Below are 16,655 nucleotides of genomic sequence, written 5' to 3' on the forward strand. Positions count from 1 at the left end.
GTGATGCAAGCGCTTACCTCGTTAACATTGAAGTTTTCAGAAAAGTACCAATGGACTGAGTTTGAAAGTCTTAGCACACATAAGAAATGCTCAGGCATTTTTTCCTGCTCTGACATCTTTAGATCTATTCAGTTAAAAACTGGAAAATGTGTAATACCTAAAGACTAGTCCTTTGGTTTTTCTAAAATCTTAAGTCTGGTTTTCAGGAGTTTTGTTTGAAAGTCTTAAATTACTTGAGAGCAGTGATTATGTCTTCCTGTTATCCCCTTTATTTAGTATCTAGTATAGTTTTATGCCCTCAGTGTGTGTCTAATAAATGCCAATTAAATGGAACAAAATTACAGATTTGCCTTATTGTAAAGAATATAGGCTGTATCACCCTTTGTTATTGCTTTATATTTTTCACTTCCCAACGTTACTTCCCCAATTAATCTTTCTTCCTACATGTTCACCAGTAAGAACTAAAATAAAATTTAAAGAAAGAATTCTTTCGAAGTTTTAATAATCTTTTATGACAAGGTACTTATTATATATCACTATGTTCTTGATGTTTACAGTGACAGATCAAGAGCAAAGTATTGGTAGTCATTAGCTTATTGGTTGCCTTGGGCATTGGGTAGGAGACTAGATTGTAAAATTGATTAACTAGAACAGATGCATTTTTTCTCTGGACAGTTAATATACTTTTCTTTGTAAAATGGTTATTAGTCATGTACAGTTAAGAGCAAGATTTTTATCTTTTTTAAAAAACACACAATTGATTTTAAATATGTTTTCAAGAAACTGAACCAGCTCTCAGCATAATTGAAAAACAGGTTTGGTGTTTTTTCCCCCTTTGTTAGAATCTGGGTCAGATGGCATGTGAATTTTAAGCAGAGTAAGCTTTAAAGTACTCACAGGCATTTGAAGCTTTCCTAAAATATGTTTTATGAGGGAAAAGTCAGTACTTGGTTGGTTGAAATTCTCTGCTCTAATAAACAATCATTCTGTTTTGATATAAATACTACTACAATAATCCAGAATGCCAATGTTCCATAATTTGGAGACAACTCAGTGTGAGAGGCTGGCTCCCTCATGACTCTAAGTCATTTAGCTATCCAGGAGCCAGAGTAGCAAGAAACTCAGAGTTCAGTGTGATCCAACAGCATTTACTGACTGCCTCCTATGCCACTGGCCCTGGATTCCAGGTGCTTAAAATTTTTTAAATGACCAGGATGGAGTTTGTTGGATCAAGGAGCTCAAGTCTAGTAGCAAAGCATAAATGTAAACAGATCATTTTAATAGAGATAAGGCTGGGCTAAGTGTTATGATAAAGACTGCTGAGGCAGTCTAGTAGAAGGGGCTCCTAAGGCACTACAGTGGTGTGGAATGAGTATCCACTTTGGAATTAGTTAGACCAAGGATCAAGTCCCAGCTCTGCAACTTACTAGCTTGATAACTGAACAAGAAACCATTAAAATGAGAATAATTGTATATGCTTTATAGTTTGAAAGATGACATCTGTAAAATGCCTGACCTATAGTAATCACTTGTTAATTCCCTTCTTCGTGTCTTCTTAAATTTCAGTCAATAATTTTAGCATCCATTAGTGCATCTTGCCTTTAGCAGTTATTACTGTGGTGTCCTAAAGGGGAAGAGGCAACTCTTCCTTATAGAAGAATCAAATCAATACATGTAAAAGGAATGAGAGAAATGGAAAAATTACAATTAGGACAGCTTATAGAAGAATCAAATCAATACATGTAAAAGGAATGAGAGAAATGGAAAAATTACAATTAGTAATAGTAATAATTACTGCAGGCAGTATCCACCAATGGATGCGAAAATTAGTGGGTAAAATTTAAGGAAACCTCCCAAAGTATTTGTCCCAAAATAAATATTTATTAGTTACAATGAGAAAAATAGCCATTGATGAGCATGTGGGCTTTTCCAAACTTCTTGTAGAGCATACATGAGTTACTTGATTATAACCAAAAGAATAAAATAGTACATGTACAATAAGGACATCTGGCAGATACCGCCTTAACCAAGTGATTAACATTAATATCACCAGTACCGCAAAACATCAACCTCCTAACTTGATGCACTGAGAAGGACATATTACCTGTGTGGTATTCTTCCTAGGAATACATAAGTGCAGTTTTGTCATGAGAAAACACTAGACAAACCCAATGAGGGACATTCTGTAAAATAACTGAGTGGGTACTCTTCAAAAGTCCTAAGGTCATAAAAGACAAAGTCCTAGGAAAGACTGAGGAACTGTCAGATTAAAGGAGACTAAGGACTCATGATAGCTAAATGCAATGTGGAATTGTGGACTGGGTCCTGGAACAGAAAAAGGACATTAGTGCAAAAATTGAAATCCAAATAAAATCTATACTTTAGTTAATAGTATTGTACCAGTGTTAATTTCTTAGTTCTGATTGTTGTATTATGGTTATAAAAGATGTTAACATTAGGGAAAACTGGGTGAAGGCTATATAGGAACTCTCTGTACTATTTTTGCAACACATCTGTAAGTCTCAAATTATCTCAAATATAAAGGTGGGTTTTTTTTTTTTAAACCTAGTAAGTAGAGCTCTATTTCTTACACCTTTACAGATGTCACCCTTCCTCGTCTAAAGGCCTTCATACCACAGCTTCTGTCACGGCTGCACATCGAAGCCCTTCTCCATGGAAATATAACAAAGCAGGTGAGTGGTTGAGGTTTTAGCAATCTTTTGTGGATCAGTGCAAGAGATTTTTTTCCTCTAGTCTGTGTCAAGACTTAGCCAGCACAGTATGATAATAAACACATTAGAGCTGGTTAGCTCAGATGGTTAGAGCACAGCCTTGTAACACCAAGGTCATGGGTTCAGATAATAAACACATTAGAGTTCACTCAACCTTCTCTGCTCTATGGAGGAGAAGTAGAAGGATGGTTAACTGAGCATCTACTTTCATGACTGACTCCTCTGCTATTGCCTGCTTTGTACAATCATAGGAGGAACTGAGAATACTTATCCCTACTTTGTATAAGGTGGCAGGACTGTGTAGTGGATAACAGCACATGATAAAGAATCAGAGAGTGTGGATTCAAGTCCTGAGTCTGACACATACTAGATATGTAATCTTCTGAAAATGTCTTAACTCTGTGCTGTGTTTCCTTATCTGTAAAATTGAGTTATAGTAACACCTACATCATGGGTGGTAAGGATTAAATGGTACATGCCATGTGCTTAACACATGGAAAGCACTACAGAATTTCCATGGCAGTCTGTAACAAGAGCCCTTACTCTCCACCAGTCTGCTATACTGCCTCCACCCAAGGTCAGATGCTAATAGATGGCAGAGACAGGATTCTTACAAAGGCCAGTTTCACTCGCAATAAAGACTTATGCTCACCTCCTTTGTTTTGCTCTGATCCCAGGTGTCTGCAGTCAGGGTCTCCACTTGAGACCAACTTTCCATCACCAGTACCTCTCCAGTTTTGGCAGTGCCTTTTTGCACCATTGGCCATCAGTGTTGATGATTGTCTGGATCTCTATTTGTCTTCACTACTACCATATTTACTGTATTGCAGATTGACTATACTGACAAATTCAATTTTTATCCATTTGAATAGGAGCAAATATATTTAACTAAGATTTTAAATCCCTCCCTTTTTTTGATGGCTGGCCAGTAAAAAAGAAAAAAAACATTTTTATGATAAACTTAGCTAGTTTATTTCACAAGCCTGTTGTTTTCATATTGTAATGGACTGCCATTCAATATACAGTTTTCATTTTCACAGACAAGATATGTTTGTGTTTTTGTAATGTACTGTGTCATATCTTTTTTCCTAGGCTGCATTAGGAATTATGCAGATGGTTGAAGATACCCTTATTGAACATGCTCATACCAAACCTCTCCTTCCAAGTCAGCTGGTTCGGTACAGAGAAGTTCAGCTCCCTGACAGTAAGTTGAAATGTTATAACTTTGGGAATGGACTGCTTTGACCTAATAATGTGGGTGATTACAGGTAGGTTGAATTCACTGGGTTGATGATGCATAGTTTTACAGCAAAGGAACAAATGACTGGGATCCTGTACTAGTTATATAAAAGTATGATTAGATATAAATTTAAATTCTACCCAAAAATACGCTGGTAGAAGGGCCAAAGGTAAAATTGAAGGTAGTCAATAATTTTGAAGAGAGTGATACTGGAATTGACTGGTACTTGAGTGTAGAAGAGTTAGGAAGTATAAATATCACGAAACTGAAGTAGTATTGACAATAAACCATGAAATGAAACTTGTTTATAAAAAATGGAAACTAGAATAATAACATCTAATTAGAAGCTCATAGTAGTCTTTGACTGAAATAGTTTTAGAAAAGCCATGGGGAACAGTTAACAATTATTTATTACCTGTGTATTTTTATAAGGGATTAACATAAAAAATTGATTTTATTTAAGTTATGTGTCGGGGTTTTCAATGCTGAGTTACTTTTATATTAACAGTGATTTCTTTTGATATAGAAACTCAGTAAGCATTATTTTCAGTATTGTTCAAAACTATATAATAGGAAATATATTGGACCAAGAATGAGAAGCATTTATTTATTTATTTTTGGCCAAACTTGATTGTTAGCGGTTCTACATGCATGCGTCATCCGCACTTTTTTCTCCCCCAACTATTTCAGCCTCCTGGAATGGAGTTCCTTTTTCCACCTTCTTCCTCATGGGCCTATGTCTCTACTCATAAGACATCCTTCCAGTCCTATCTTATAAGCTACCTACTCCAGCAAACTTTTTCTAAAACTCCCAGCTGGAAATAATCACTTCTGCTTCTGAACTCCGAGCACAGTTTTTCTAAACCTCTGCCTATTTAAGCTGTTCATACTTCTGCTCTTGCATTAGGATTGAAATGCATCTCCATATTCTTGTTAGACTGTACATTCCTTACAGCCAGGGTTTGTGTCTGCTTCACGTGAATAACTACTAAAGCAACTTGAACATATTATCGCCTCAGGATATCTTTGTTGAATGCTTAGAGATACCTGGAACATAGCACTGCTGTTCTGCATGCACAGTCATCACAGACCTGGTAATGGTTTATTTCAAACTTCTAGTTTGTTCCTCAGTCACTACAAGGAGGGCAAAGAGGAAGAATCAGGGTGAGGAAGAATCAGGGTCTGTTATTCAAGAGCCATAGCACTTGTCTTCAGGCAAAGTGAGGCCAGTCTAGCAACAAAATTTCAAAGTGGAATTTATCTTTCATACCTCTTTTCACTTTACTTCCCTCTTTTTCTCTCCTCTCCAAGGACCCTATCTCTTTTGCCTCCTAAATTGTCCCATGCTCCAAAATAGCTCAGTTCATATCCCATTCTCAAAATGCGAGGTGTTATAAAATCACTCTGATTTAGCCAGCTGATCAGATGAGAATGCCTTAAATAGTCCTTCACTTAATTCTCCATGGGAGGCATTACAGTTTAAAAAAAAAAATCAGGCATTGTGAAGGAGGAAGCATTTGGGGATATGTATGAAAAGGCTGGAGGGGAGGAGCGGGGGAACTTACAGCCCTTGTTCCCCTCCATCTTCTGATAAGAGGAAACTTAGTGTTGCCAGTTTGCAGTCAGAAAATTTGACTGTCAGTCAAACATGGACCTCATCAGAAAAGTGAAATAGATAAAATACAACCCCAGGCTTCTCTGACTCCCTTTACTGTTAGATGTCTATATTACCATATCCACAAGAGTGGGCAGACATAGCACTGACTTTATTAAACTATAACTTTTTGAACCCGTTGCTCTATTTTTGAAATTTCCTAGGAGGATGGTTCGTTTATCAGCAGAGGAATGAAGTTCACAATAACTGTGGAATTGAGATATACTACCAAACAGACATGCAGAGCACCTCGGAGAATATGTTTCTGGAGCTTTTCTGTCAGATTATCTCTGAACCCTGCTTCAACACCCTGCGCACCAAGGAGCAGCTGGGTGAGAGGGAAGTTGGGGAGTAGTAGGACACAGTAGACTGTGATGAATGACCACTGTCCTCAGAAAACATGTAGAATCACCTGGCTCTGTATCAGGCATGCTGTCTTCAGAGAGACTTGTGAAAACCTTTATAGGGAACCAAATTCTAAAAGATAAGCAATCAATATCTTATGGAAGGGCTGGTCAGTTAGCTCAGTTGGTTAGAGCGGTGTTGTAACACTAACATCAAGGGTTCAGATCCCCGTACTGGCCAGCTGCCAAAAAACAAAACAAAAAACAGTATCTTATGGACATTAAAGCAATTCTTAATGAGATGACACTGCATTTATCTTACATACATGTCAATAAAGAGGTCATTTTAGGTGGGTGGGGAGGAAGCTAAAGACAGACTTATGAGTAGCAAGGTGTGAAGCAAGCCATCCAGAGGAGATTATATTCACCAAACTTTGAGTTCCCTGAGGACAAGTATTATCTCATTCATCTTTATATATCAAGCCTGAGAAATATGGCAGGTACTCAGTAAGTGTTTGCAGAGTTTTAGGCATTGTTAAGAGTCTTGGAGATCCTGGCAGATTTGATCAGTGAGGGAAGAAGTTCAAAGAAGCCGCAGTAATGACAGAGAAGAACCAATGAAAAAGGATTTGGGTGAGCCTCTCCAAGTACCTATCATTTTTTAAATAACCACCATGCTAGGGGCTGGGCACTGAAAATGGGTAAGTTATGGATGATCCTTCCCTTCAAGGAACTCAGTCAAAGCGGGATGGCAGACCTGTAAAGGGATAATAGTACAGTGTGATAAATCCTTTAATGTATGTCCTTTATTTAGTCTGGTCTCTAGAGGGTTGAAGTCTGAATAAAGTTGGTCCAGGAATTGATTATCTAACAAGAAATGCAATAGTACACCCAGGTTCATTTAAGGAAACGGGTGTTAAAGGAAACAGGTACGACAATGGTTAGGGGATGAAAATGAGCCCAGCATTTCATAGCATGGATAACCTAAGCATAGACTGAAGGGGCTTAACTAGCAGAGTGTGAGGAGTTATGGGTTATGAATTTGAATAATGAATACGAGTTTTTTTTCTAAGAAGAAGAAAGTTATTTCCAACTTTCTAACTGTTCTTCAGACCTCTCCTCTGTCCTTCAGAACTGAGAAAATCTTAATCACTCATAGTTCTATCTAAATAGAATAATCTAAAGCCTTAAAATTGATGTCATTTGCTCTGACGAGGTAATTTTTTTTCCTTTTTGGGGGCTGCTAACCAGTACTGGGATTTGAATGTTTTTTTGGCAGCTGGCCGGTACGGGGATCTAAACCCTTGACGTTGGTGTTAAAACACCACGCTTTAATCAACTGAGCTAACTGGCCAGTCCCAGAATAATTTTTAAAAGATTAAAAGTGACCTAAGTCTCGAATTCCAGTGTCCTGACTGGCTGTTGTTTGTGTTTCAGGCTATATTGTCTTCAGTGGGCCACGCAGAGCTAATGGCATACAGGGCTTGCGGTTCATCATCCAGTCAGAAAAGCCACCTCACTACCTAGAAAGCAGAGTGGAAGCTTTCTTAATTACCATGGAAAAGTCCATAGAGGACATGACAGAAGAGGCCTTCCAAAAACACATTCAAGCATTAGCAATCCGTAGACTAGACAAACCAAAGAAACTGTCTGCAGAGTGTGCTAAATATTGGGGAGAAATCATATCCCAGCAATACAATTTTGACAGAGGTAAGGTAAAATTAGAGCCTCAACATTTATGGCATTTAAGTGTAATATTTGAGGGCACTGAGGTCATTCTACAACATATATTCATTTTGTAGGTGATGTTGTATTATTTTGGGGGGTGAAGTTGGAGGGAGTGCAGGGGTGTGTGGCTGGGACTTCTAAAGAACTACTATTTAATGTAACAGCAATTTTCTGTTAGAAACTTTATCTTTTTCTTCTACAAAGCTAGGGCTAGGTCTACCCATGTCTCACAATAGTGTGTTAATAAATCTTACATCACTTTTTTTGTTCCGTCAGTGTACCCCTGAGACTCTAAGCACAGATACATAGGTATCTATTTCCCAGAACATTGAAAAATTAAAAATTTGCCTTTAGAGATCTCCAGAGACTTATCACTATTTTCAGATTTGGGAGTGCTATGCTTCCTCAAGTCTCTTGGCTTGTCAACTTCCTTTCACCTTTCTTCTAGAGCAGAGATTAACAACAGAGTGCACAAGCTGACCAGAAGGAAGTTAGGGCACTTGGGTTGTATTCTCATTCTGATACTAGCAAGCTAAAGAGTTTTGGGGGCCTCAGTTTTCTTACATGTAATTTTTCTAGCAGTTGGATTTACTATTAATGATAGTAGTATCTACCATTTATTGAGCATTTACCATGTGCCCAGCATTGTGTTTTCATCATATATCATTTTCTTAATTCTCACTACAGCCCATTAAGAAGTTGTTATCCCCAATTTCTAGATAAGGAAACTGAGGCTCAGAAAGTTGAAGTGAATAAAAACAGCTCATAAGCAGAGTGCCAGGATATGACCCCATGCTGGCCTGGCTCCTGTGCCAAGGCTCTTACTCATTATGCTATATCTACTCACTTTTACTTGAAATCTATTCTCTTCCTACCTGTAGGAGCAGGTGGCCGCTTAAAAATATGGATACTGGGCCGGCCCGGTGGCGCACTGGATAGTGCGCCGCTTGGGAAGCGCGGCGGCGCTCCTGCCCGAGGGTTCGGATCCCATGTACAGACCGGTTCCCGCTCACTGGCTGAGCGAGGCACGGGAGCAACACCGAGGTTTGCAATCCCATTGCCGGTCCCCGGTCCGGTACGGGGGCAACACTGAGGGTTGCGATCCGTTGCCGGAAATGGAAAAAAAAAAAAAAAAAAAAAAAAAAAAATGGATACTTAAGAGTCCTGGGGTAAAGTTATTGTCATTTAGTGTAGTTTTCTGGCCTACTTAATAAGAAAATATTCATAAATTTTTGTTTGATTGCTTTTTCAGATAATACAGAAGTTGCATATTTAAAGACACTTACCAAGGATGATATCATCAAATTCTACAAGGTAACTTAAACTCATATATTTAGATTTTGACTCATAAAGAATTTATATGTGCTATGTTGTGTGTTGCTGCTTTGAACCCATTCGGGTCGGATTTATGAAGGTTTTTTTATGTGTGGATTTAAGTATTTTTGTTACAAACACCTATTACTATTAGAAAAAATATAGACAATTCATATTGAACCCAGTATTCCTCTCCCTCTGGACCAAGCACTGTGACAGCTCTTCCTGGCTTCCAAATCCATCCCTTATAAGCTCCCCATTTGTCTTTCTTTTCCCCACCCCACCCTACAAAGAACATCGCTGAGCTTGTTTGGTGGAGTAGAAGAGCAAAGAAAACAAAAGTACTCAGGAATCAGATTATTTTCCAAGCTCTGACAACTATAAATTGCCTTTGCCCATGTAGGTGGCAGTGTAGCTGCATTTTTAAGTGAATGATTACTTACCTCTTACCTTTTAACTGTGTTCAGAGAGCTCTTATGAGTTTTGAATGCCTATATTCACTGAGAAAAATTATCAACAGAAAAGAGAAGCACTACCTTAAAGTTTTCCCAGCATAGCTTTAAGAGGTTCATACCATCTAAATCTTCCTCTCCATAATAAAATTCTAAGAATAGCAAAATTTGTGTAAAGTAGGTATATAATATATGATAAACATGCTAAGTGCAGAAATCCAAAATTTATGCTGCAATAGAGTTGTAATTATATATTTATTTTATTTATTTACTTATTTTTTGGCAGCTGGCCAGTACGGGGTCTGAACCCTTGACCTTGGTGTTTTAACACTGCACTCTGATGAACTGAGCTAACCAGCTTGCCACTAGAGTTGTGATTATTTAAAGTGTTACATGTATTCTTTGTAATATATTGGGATCTCTAATTTGTGTAAAATACCTTTATGCCTATTTTTCAAGACGAGGAGCAAAATTGCACTCTGTGATTACCACAGCACCTTAGAATTGTTCCTTAGTGTTCTAGTCACTTCTTGTTCGTATCTGTGATTAGGTGCTAAGTGATTGGTTGGGAACTCAGTCCTGCCCTGTGCTCACATCCCCTTAGAAAGATATCATCTACTTTACAATGTTATTTTCCAAGGATATCTTGTAGCTGCCAGCACAAGAGTCAGTGCTTGCAGTTCTTATTAGAATGATTTTTGTGAAATTGGTTGTATAGTGAGTCCTGATAATATTTTTCTCCTATATTATGGTTGCCAATGCCCCTTTAATTCACCCCTGATGCTGTTTGGTAGGGTGAGGAAAAAGAAACAGTCCTTGACTTGAAGGTCTAATAGTTTCCTAGGGGAAAATGGTGATTTTGCACTATCCATGAGTTACTTACATGTCTTCTCCCTAAATCCTCTGCAGAATTACAAGGCTGCTATTCTCTGTGTGTGCAAACAAGTATAATCTAGAGGTGATTTAAAGTATACGGGAGAATATGCATAGGTTACATGCAAATACTATGCCATTTTATATAGGGTACTTGAGCATCCACAGATTTTGGTACCCAGGGAGAGTCCTAGAGCGAATCCCCCACACATACCAAGGGACATATGTAACAAAATTCTGATCTGAAGTAACCCCAAGCAGTCTTTGTGTACATGAAGAGAGAGCTACAGTGGGAAGGTGAGCAGCAGAGAGTTAGGCGTAAGAGCAGCACACTAGGGTACGGGTCCACAGCCAGGCTGCTCGGTAGCCTTGAGTGCCCTTTAAAGCTGCTGACCTTGCGTAGTCATCTCAGTCTCTTTTCTTTCACAAATTCTCTTATTCATTTGAAACTACAAGTAGTACTGATTATTGAGTTTGTGAAAATAGCAATTATAAGACTGATTCTTTCTTGTCTTAAAAAATGGAAGTATTTATAACCAAGCTTAAGCTAAATCTAGAAGAACATTTTCCTAGCTGTGTTCCATGGTATGCTAATGTTCTATAAGATACTAATAGGGGAAAAAAAGGGATTCATGACGATCTAAGTTTGGGATGGACCATTCTCTTTATTTCCATTCTTGGAGAATCACAGAGCATGTTCGCATTATAAGAGTTCTAAGAAGTACCACAGTAAAGACTGTAACCTGCATTTGTTTAATTTTGATTAACAAAACATTTTCTAAACTGACTTTTACCATGGAATACCTGTAAGTATCTCCTGGGACTATAGTGTACCTTAGAACACATTTTGCAAGAAGTGTACTTGTTTGTTTTTAGAAAAATGGGGATTGTCCAGAGTTGATCGGGAAATTGAGAATAGCTTGAAACTGAAGAGGGTGTTCTGCTGTCTGCTGACACAAGGGGGCAATGAAGGTTTGGGTAAAAAGGGATTGAGAATAGATTTTTGGAAGCAAATATTTTACTTCAATAAGAAAGAAGTTCTCAGATGAGGTACTACGTGTTACTGGAGACAGACCTGGGCTGAGCTCCTGAAAGGGCTAGAGACATCAGAGAAGGCCTTTGGGACACTCTGGGCTGCTCTACCAGCTGGGGTGGGGGAGAGGGGGCAGCCATGGTCAGTTTGCTGTGCAACATCAGCAGGGCTTCTTTGTAGCTGCACAGGACCAGACTTATAATAACTGCTCCATAAATAACTATTGAGTAGATTTGGCTTGGCTGATGAACTCTTCTCTCTCTGGATACAAAACATTACTCTGTCTAAGACATTGGAGTAAGCTATCACAATTTGTACCCATTTAGGAAGGACAGTAAAGGTCTGGCATTAAAGGAAAGGTCAGGAGACACTCCCCCACAGGATCCACCTGCCAACCTAGCATTGCTAGCATTCATGATAGTAACCAAGGGAGTCCCTCAAAACAACGTATGGAATGGAGAGAGGAAAAAACCTAGCTTTTGACACCATTACTTATGAGCTGTGTGATTCATGCAAGTCTTCATATCTGTCTGTGTCTTAGAGTCCATATCTCTAAAATAGGTATCGTCATGACGGTTAGCTTATGGAGAATTAAGTGAGCTAACATAGGAGAGTGCCTGATACAAGGCAGTCTCAATAAACATTAGTTTCCTTTTTCTTTTGGTAGATGAGGAACCACAGCTTACAAGCAGTGCCCTGGTTCAGAATCTGAGAATGTTCTTAGAGGAGCAACTTTGTAGTTGTCTCCTGACTAAGCTCAGGCCATTGTCTCCGTACATCCTAAAGATCACTAGGTGCAGCCCTGCACATCACATCCCAGCGAGGATTGAACTAGGTTTTTAATCCCAGCTCAAGCATTTTATTAGCCATAAGAGTTTGAGCTGGTCACTTAATTTCTTTGGGCTCAGTTTTCTCATCTGTAAAATAGGGTTAAGAATAATTCTTGCCTACCTTGCCGAATCTTTGTAGAGTTTAAATAAAATAATGTGAGGGGAAAGAAAGGGGAGACTCTTCTCTGTATCTGGCTATGTGATAGCTGATTCTTTATAGTAATCAGAGAGCATCTTTTTAAGTTTCTTAAAGGGGCAGAAGGATGACCTTGCTCTTCTTTTTGCCTAGGAAATGTTGGCAGTAGATGCCCCAAGGAGACATAAGGTATCCGTCCATGTTCTTGCCAGGGAAATGGATTCTTGTAAGTATTGACTATTGACTTTTTTTTTAAGTCTATTTTTAGACTCATGTTGAGCCATCGGATGGCTGTCCCTTGCCATAGCTACTGCCTTATAGAGCACCAGAAAGTAAAAGAACGGAGAAGGGAAACTAGATACAGGGTCTGCTCTATCAAAGCAAAAGTAAGGGGAAAAGGGAAATGAGGCAGTGAAGGAGAGAGCCAATACCAGGTGACACAATGCCAAGCTAGCCACAGCTTCACAGGAAAACTGGTAGAAAGCTGGTTGCTGGTGGGACATCTCCAAAGAGAGTGTATGGAGCCACTGCATGTAGGAAGGGAAACCAATTATCTGCTCAGTCCTTCCCATCTCCTCTCTTTTACTAGCCAAAGTTTGCCCTGTCGCCATTAACTCCCCTGGCCTTCTGCATTATTTTACTGGGTCCTTATGAGTAGCCAAAGCTTCAGGGTCCAGTCGGATCAGACCTGGGCACTAAAACTGCTGCAACCAGTGCTTTATGATCTCGGTGACATCATGAGCTTGTCATTGGGGACACTCTAGATAGAAGGCAGGACAAGTAATCAAAGCCTTGGGGAGCAGGCAGCCTGAGAGGATCTGAGAAAGACATTAACTGGGCCCATACAGTTTTTGACCTGTGTCTGGTTTATAGTTCTTTTGAAAGTTGCTCTGTGTTCTTATATCAGTAAGTGCAAAGCATTTCCTTTTCTTATAGGTCCTGTTGTTGGAGATTTCCCATGTCAAAATGATATAAATTTGTCACAAGCACCAGCCTTGCCACAGGTAAGAAATGTAAACGTTATGTTAGACTGCACTGTCAGAGGACTTCCTCCTTAGAAGGAGCTTGTTCATCAGAGCTAGAGTTTTCAGGTCACTAGGTTTTCTAGCTTCCGCTTTAGGTCCCCCTTGAATGCCTGGTCACTAAGCCTTTGCCCTCATCTGACTTTGCCTCTTGTTTGAACAGTTACTCTGCAGTGAGTTATCTCTGGCCATATCTGTTCCCAGCGTTGAATATTAGAGTGAGGCTTCTTAGCCCCTTCCATGGTACCTGCATATTTTAATCATCTAGAAAGATTGGCATTTACTTGCAGAGGAGGAAACTGGCAGTGTAACCAGGCCCTTGCTGGGTGGGCATGCCAGCCTCTGCTACTCTGCTGAAGCTTTGGTGCTGAGCCCTTGGTGAGCCAGCCCTTGTGTGCCCAGAGGAAAGCCAGGGGTCTTCCTTCTGGCCCAAAGTCCCACTGGGGACGCTCACTGTAGGTTTGCACAGACCAATTGATGACCCTCTGACCCTACTGATACAGAACAAAAAGGTCAGCAGATTATAAAATATGGAGTAGAAACTAGTGTGTACTCCCCCCGTACACACATACCCCCCAAAAGTTGATGTCCTGTTTAGTATGATTTTTAGGTTAAATACACTAAAAGGAAACTTTTTTTCTTTGCAGCCTGAAGTGATTCAGAACATGACCGAGTTCAAGCGTGGTTTGCCACTGTTTCCCCTTGTGAAACCACATATTAACTTCATGGCTGCAAAACTATGAAGATTCCCCTCGGGTGGGAACGTGCAAGTGGATGCATTCCTGAGTCTTCCAGAGCCTAGGAAAACAATCTTGGCCACTTTAGTTGTTTCTGATTCACTATTAGAGAGACAAACAAAAGTTGTTATATGTCATTATGTAGAAATATTAAAAATCCAAAGTAATTAAATTATAGAATCTTATAGATGTAGGATATTTTTAAAATACATGCCTCTTAAATATTTAAAAATTTTTCTTTTCATTACTAAGAGAAGTTTCCCAGATATAACAATGCTTAAAATGATGAATGATATTTCTATAGAACTTTCTTCCCTTCTCTGTAAGAGTCACTTGTCTGAAGAAAATAAAAGTTAGCTTTTTTCTAAAAGCCTCTTAAGTTGACGGAGAAGGCTTCAAAACATTTAGAAAGGTTAATACCTTTTTACGAATTGGTCCTCAAATTTGCTTTCTACTTGATGGTTTCATGGAAAACATAACAATCAGTGGAAAAAATAACATTTAACAGATAATAAATAAAGCAATGTAATTTTCTTTTATTAGTGAAATTGCCGATTATATAAGGCATGGTTTTAATCTTTTTATAAAATTCGAACATTTTTATTCCACGAGTAAAATGCTGGAAAACCCTAGAAACCCTACTTATTTAGAGTGCTAGAAATACAGATTTACCTTATATCAATTTTGTCCCAAACTGAATTTCTCAGGATCACTGTGGTTTCTTTCTTTCTGATTGAATTATATCTACATTCGTTGTTCATAGTTGGTTTGCAGTGTTCCATCAGTTTTGCTTTTTCTTATCAACATGTTGCTGTATTTATTTAACACGTACAAATAGGGTCAACTTCAGATCCTACTGAGTGTGTGACATGCTTTTCCAACATCAGCTATGGTAACCACCCATAAGTTTTTACTATGGTGAAATTGCAGTCAGTATGTGAACCGACATGTTTTGCCCCATTATGAATTTAAAAAGCAACAAATACAAAGCCACCTTGTTGGAGATATGAAAAACAAAGCCTTGCATTCTTAAATAGCAAGTCTCGATAAGACTAAAATCCCCTGTTGCTACCAGTCTAATCTTGCCTTAAGTGTTGTTATTTTTTGAATATATAGATATAAACATACAAACACACAGTTGGTGACTGGAGTGGACTTTTTAAAAATATTTTTTTCATGAGATACTATTTTAGGCGAAATTGTTACTGTAGCTTTAACAGTGTTTAAAAATATTTATTGTTATTAAAACTTGCTTCAAGAGAAATTGTGAATATATTTCCACACAGGCACTAGTGTTGTAAGTGGTCCCCGTTGTCCACTAACTCAGGCATAGTAAATGACATTTTACCTCCCCGTATGATTTAATTTGCCAGGACTTTTTTCTGTATAGCCATGTGTTTTCACATCTTAAGTTTTTACATTTGCCATTTTCCAAGTAATCTCACTTTGGGGCAAGAAAGATATAGTCACAACTATGGAGGCTGCATTCAAGAGCAGGCTCCATTCCTACTGTCAGACCAGTGTGGTGCTGTAACCGTCTTTTTATCCCTACCTTCAAGAGCCTTCTTGTATGAAGCCTGTCTTTGTCCATCAGAAGGTGTGTGAAGTCACCACTTTCTTCTGGTTTTATGCATTTGTAGACTATGCAGTTTTTCATCAAACTGCAAATATATACAAGACAGATCTGAACTTAGTCCCCACTGTTTAAATCCACCACTGTAAGAGTAAATAAAAATCCACTTCTCTGTGGAAAGTTATGTGCTACTGAGTAACTTTTAGCTCTTTTTTTTAAAAAATGGGTGAAATTTAAGCATGTCATTCTTATGAAAAAGGCAATGAAGAGACCTGTAAGCAATCTCATATAGTCTTCCATGAACCTGCAATTGTTGTGTAGTGTGCTCCAGCATTTTCCAGTTTCCAGATTGGATCTAGAGCTTCTGTTGGAACACCCAGGCATACTAATGGATTCTTTTAAACGGATCCAAGCTGTAGTCCATGAGCAATAACAGACAACCCCCAGATATTGCTATTTACTCAATGCTTAGTAAATGAGATTTGTGAAGCAAACTAAGTTGTTAGGTACCTGGGACTTTTTTTTAAAAAGTCTTCTTTTTGACTAGTTGATGTAAAAGAAAGAGCATGTGACACAGCCAGTATGGTGAAGTGTTAGGGCTATCCTGTTTACAATAAATAGCCTGAATTTAACCTCTGGAGTTTGCATTTGTATTATTTTTACAGTTTCAGTGAAATAGTACAGTGACGAATCCTCAGCCTATCTCCCAGTGTCTTAATTTGACAAGATTTCTTGCTTTCATTGTTTCTAATGTAGAAAGCAGTGAATTCTGATATATTTTTTTAAGTGTATCTGGGTAACAGTGATTTAGTCAAATAAATGGCTCGATTTCACACTCTTAAGAATAGATCACTTTTGTAAAACAGGAACCTCAGTATTTGAGACTAAAGTCCTTGCTGTGAGTATTGTCACTGACCCCAAACTCTGAAAGATTTGTCCTTAGCCTTACAGGGAGGAAAATAAAAAAGGGTAGAAAAACAAAATATT

General features: G+C 38.5%; 1 protein-coding gene across 1 annotated transcript in view; it reads left to right on the plus strand.

The window, feature by feature from the left end:
- The window catches only part of IDE (insulin-degrading enzyme), a 63,491-nt gene extending 47,191 nt beyond the window's left edge, over positions 1-16,300 (plus strand). The window contains exons 17-24 of the mRNA XM_008568994.1: positions 2,602-2,693; positions 3,825-3,936; positions 5,791-5,958; positions 7,408-7,680; positions 8,951-9,012; positions 12,490-12,562; positions 13,273-13,340; positions 14,006-16,300. Of these exons, the coding sequence (XP_008567216.1) occupies positions 2,602-2,693; positions 3,825-3,936; positions 5,791-5,958; positions 7,408-7,680; positions 8,951-9,012; positions 12,490-12,562; positions 13,273-13,340; positions 14,006-14,101 (944 nt within the window). The 3' untranslated portion in view covers positions 14,102-16,300. The remainder of the gene's footprint in view (positions 1-2,601; positions 2,694-3,824; positions 3,937-5,790; positions 5,959-7,407; positions 7,681-8,950; positions 9,013-12,489; positions 12,563-13,272; positions 13,341-14,005) is intronic.
- The last annotated feature ends 355 nt before the right edge of the window (positions 16,301-16,655 follow it).

The sequence above is a fragment of the Galeopterus variegatus genome, unplaced genomic scaffold, assembly GCF_000696425.1.
Source record: "Galeopterus variegatus unplaced genomic scaffold, G_variegatus-3.0.2 Scaffold457, whole genome shotgun sequence".
Lineage (NCBI taxonomy): Eukaryota > Metazoa > Chordata > Mammalia > Dermoptera > Cynocephalidae > Galeopterus > Galeopterus variegatus.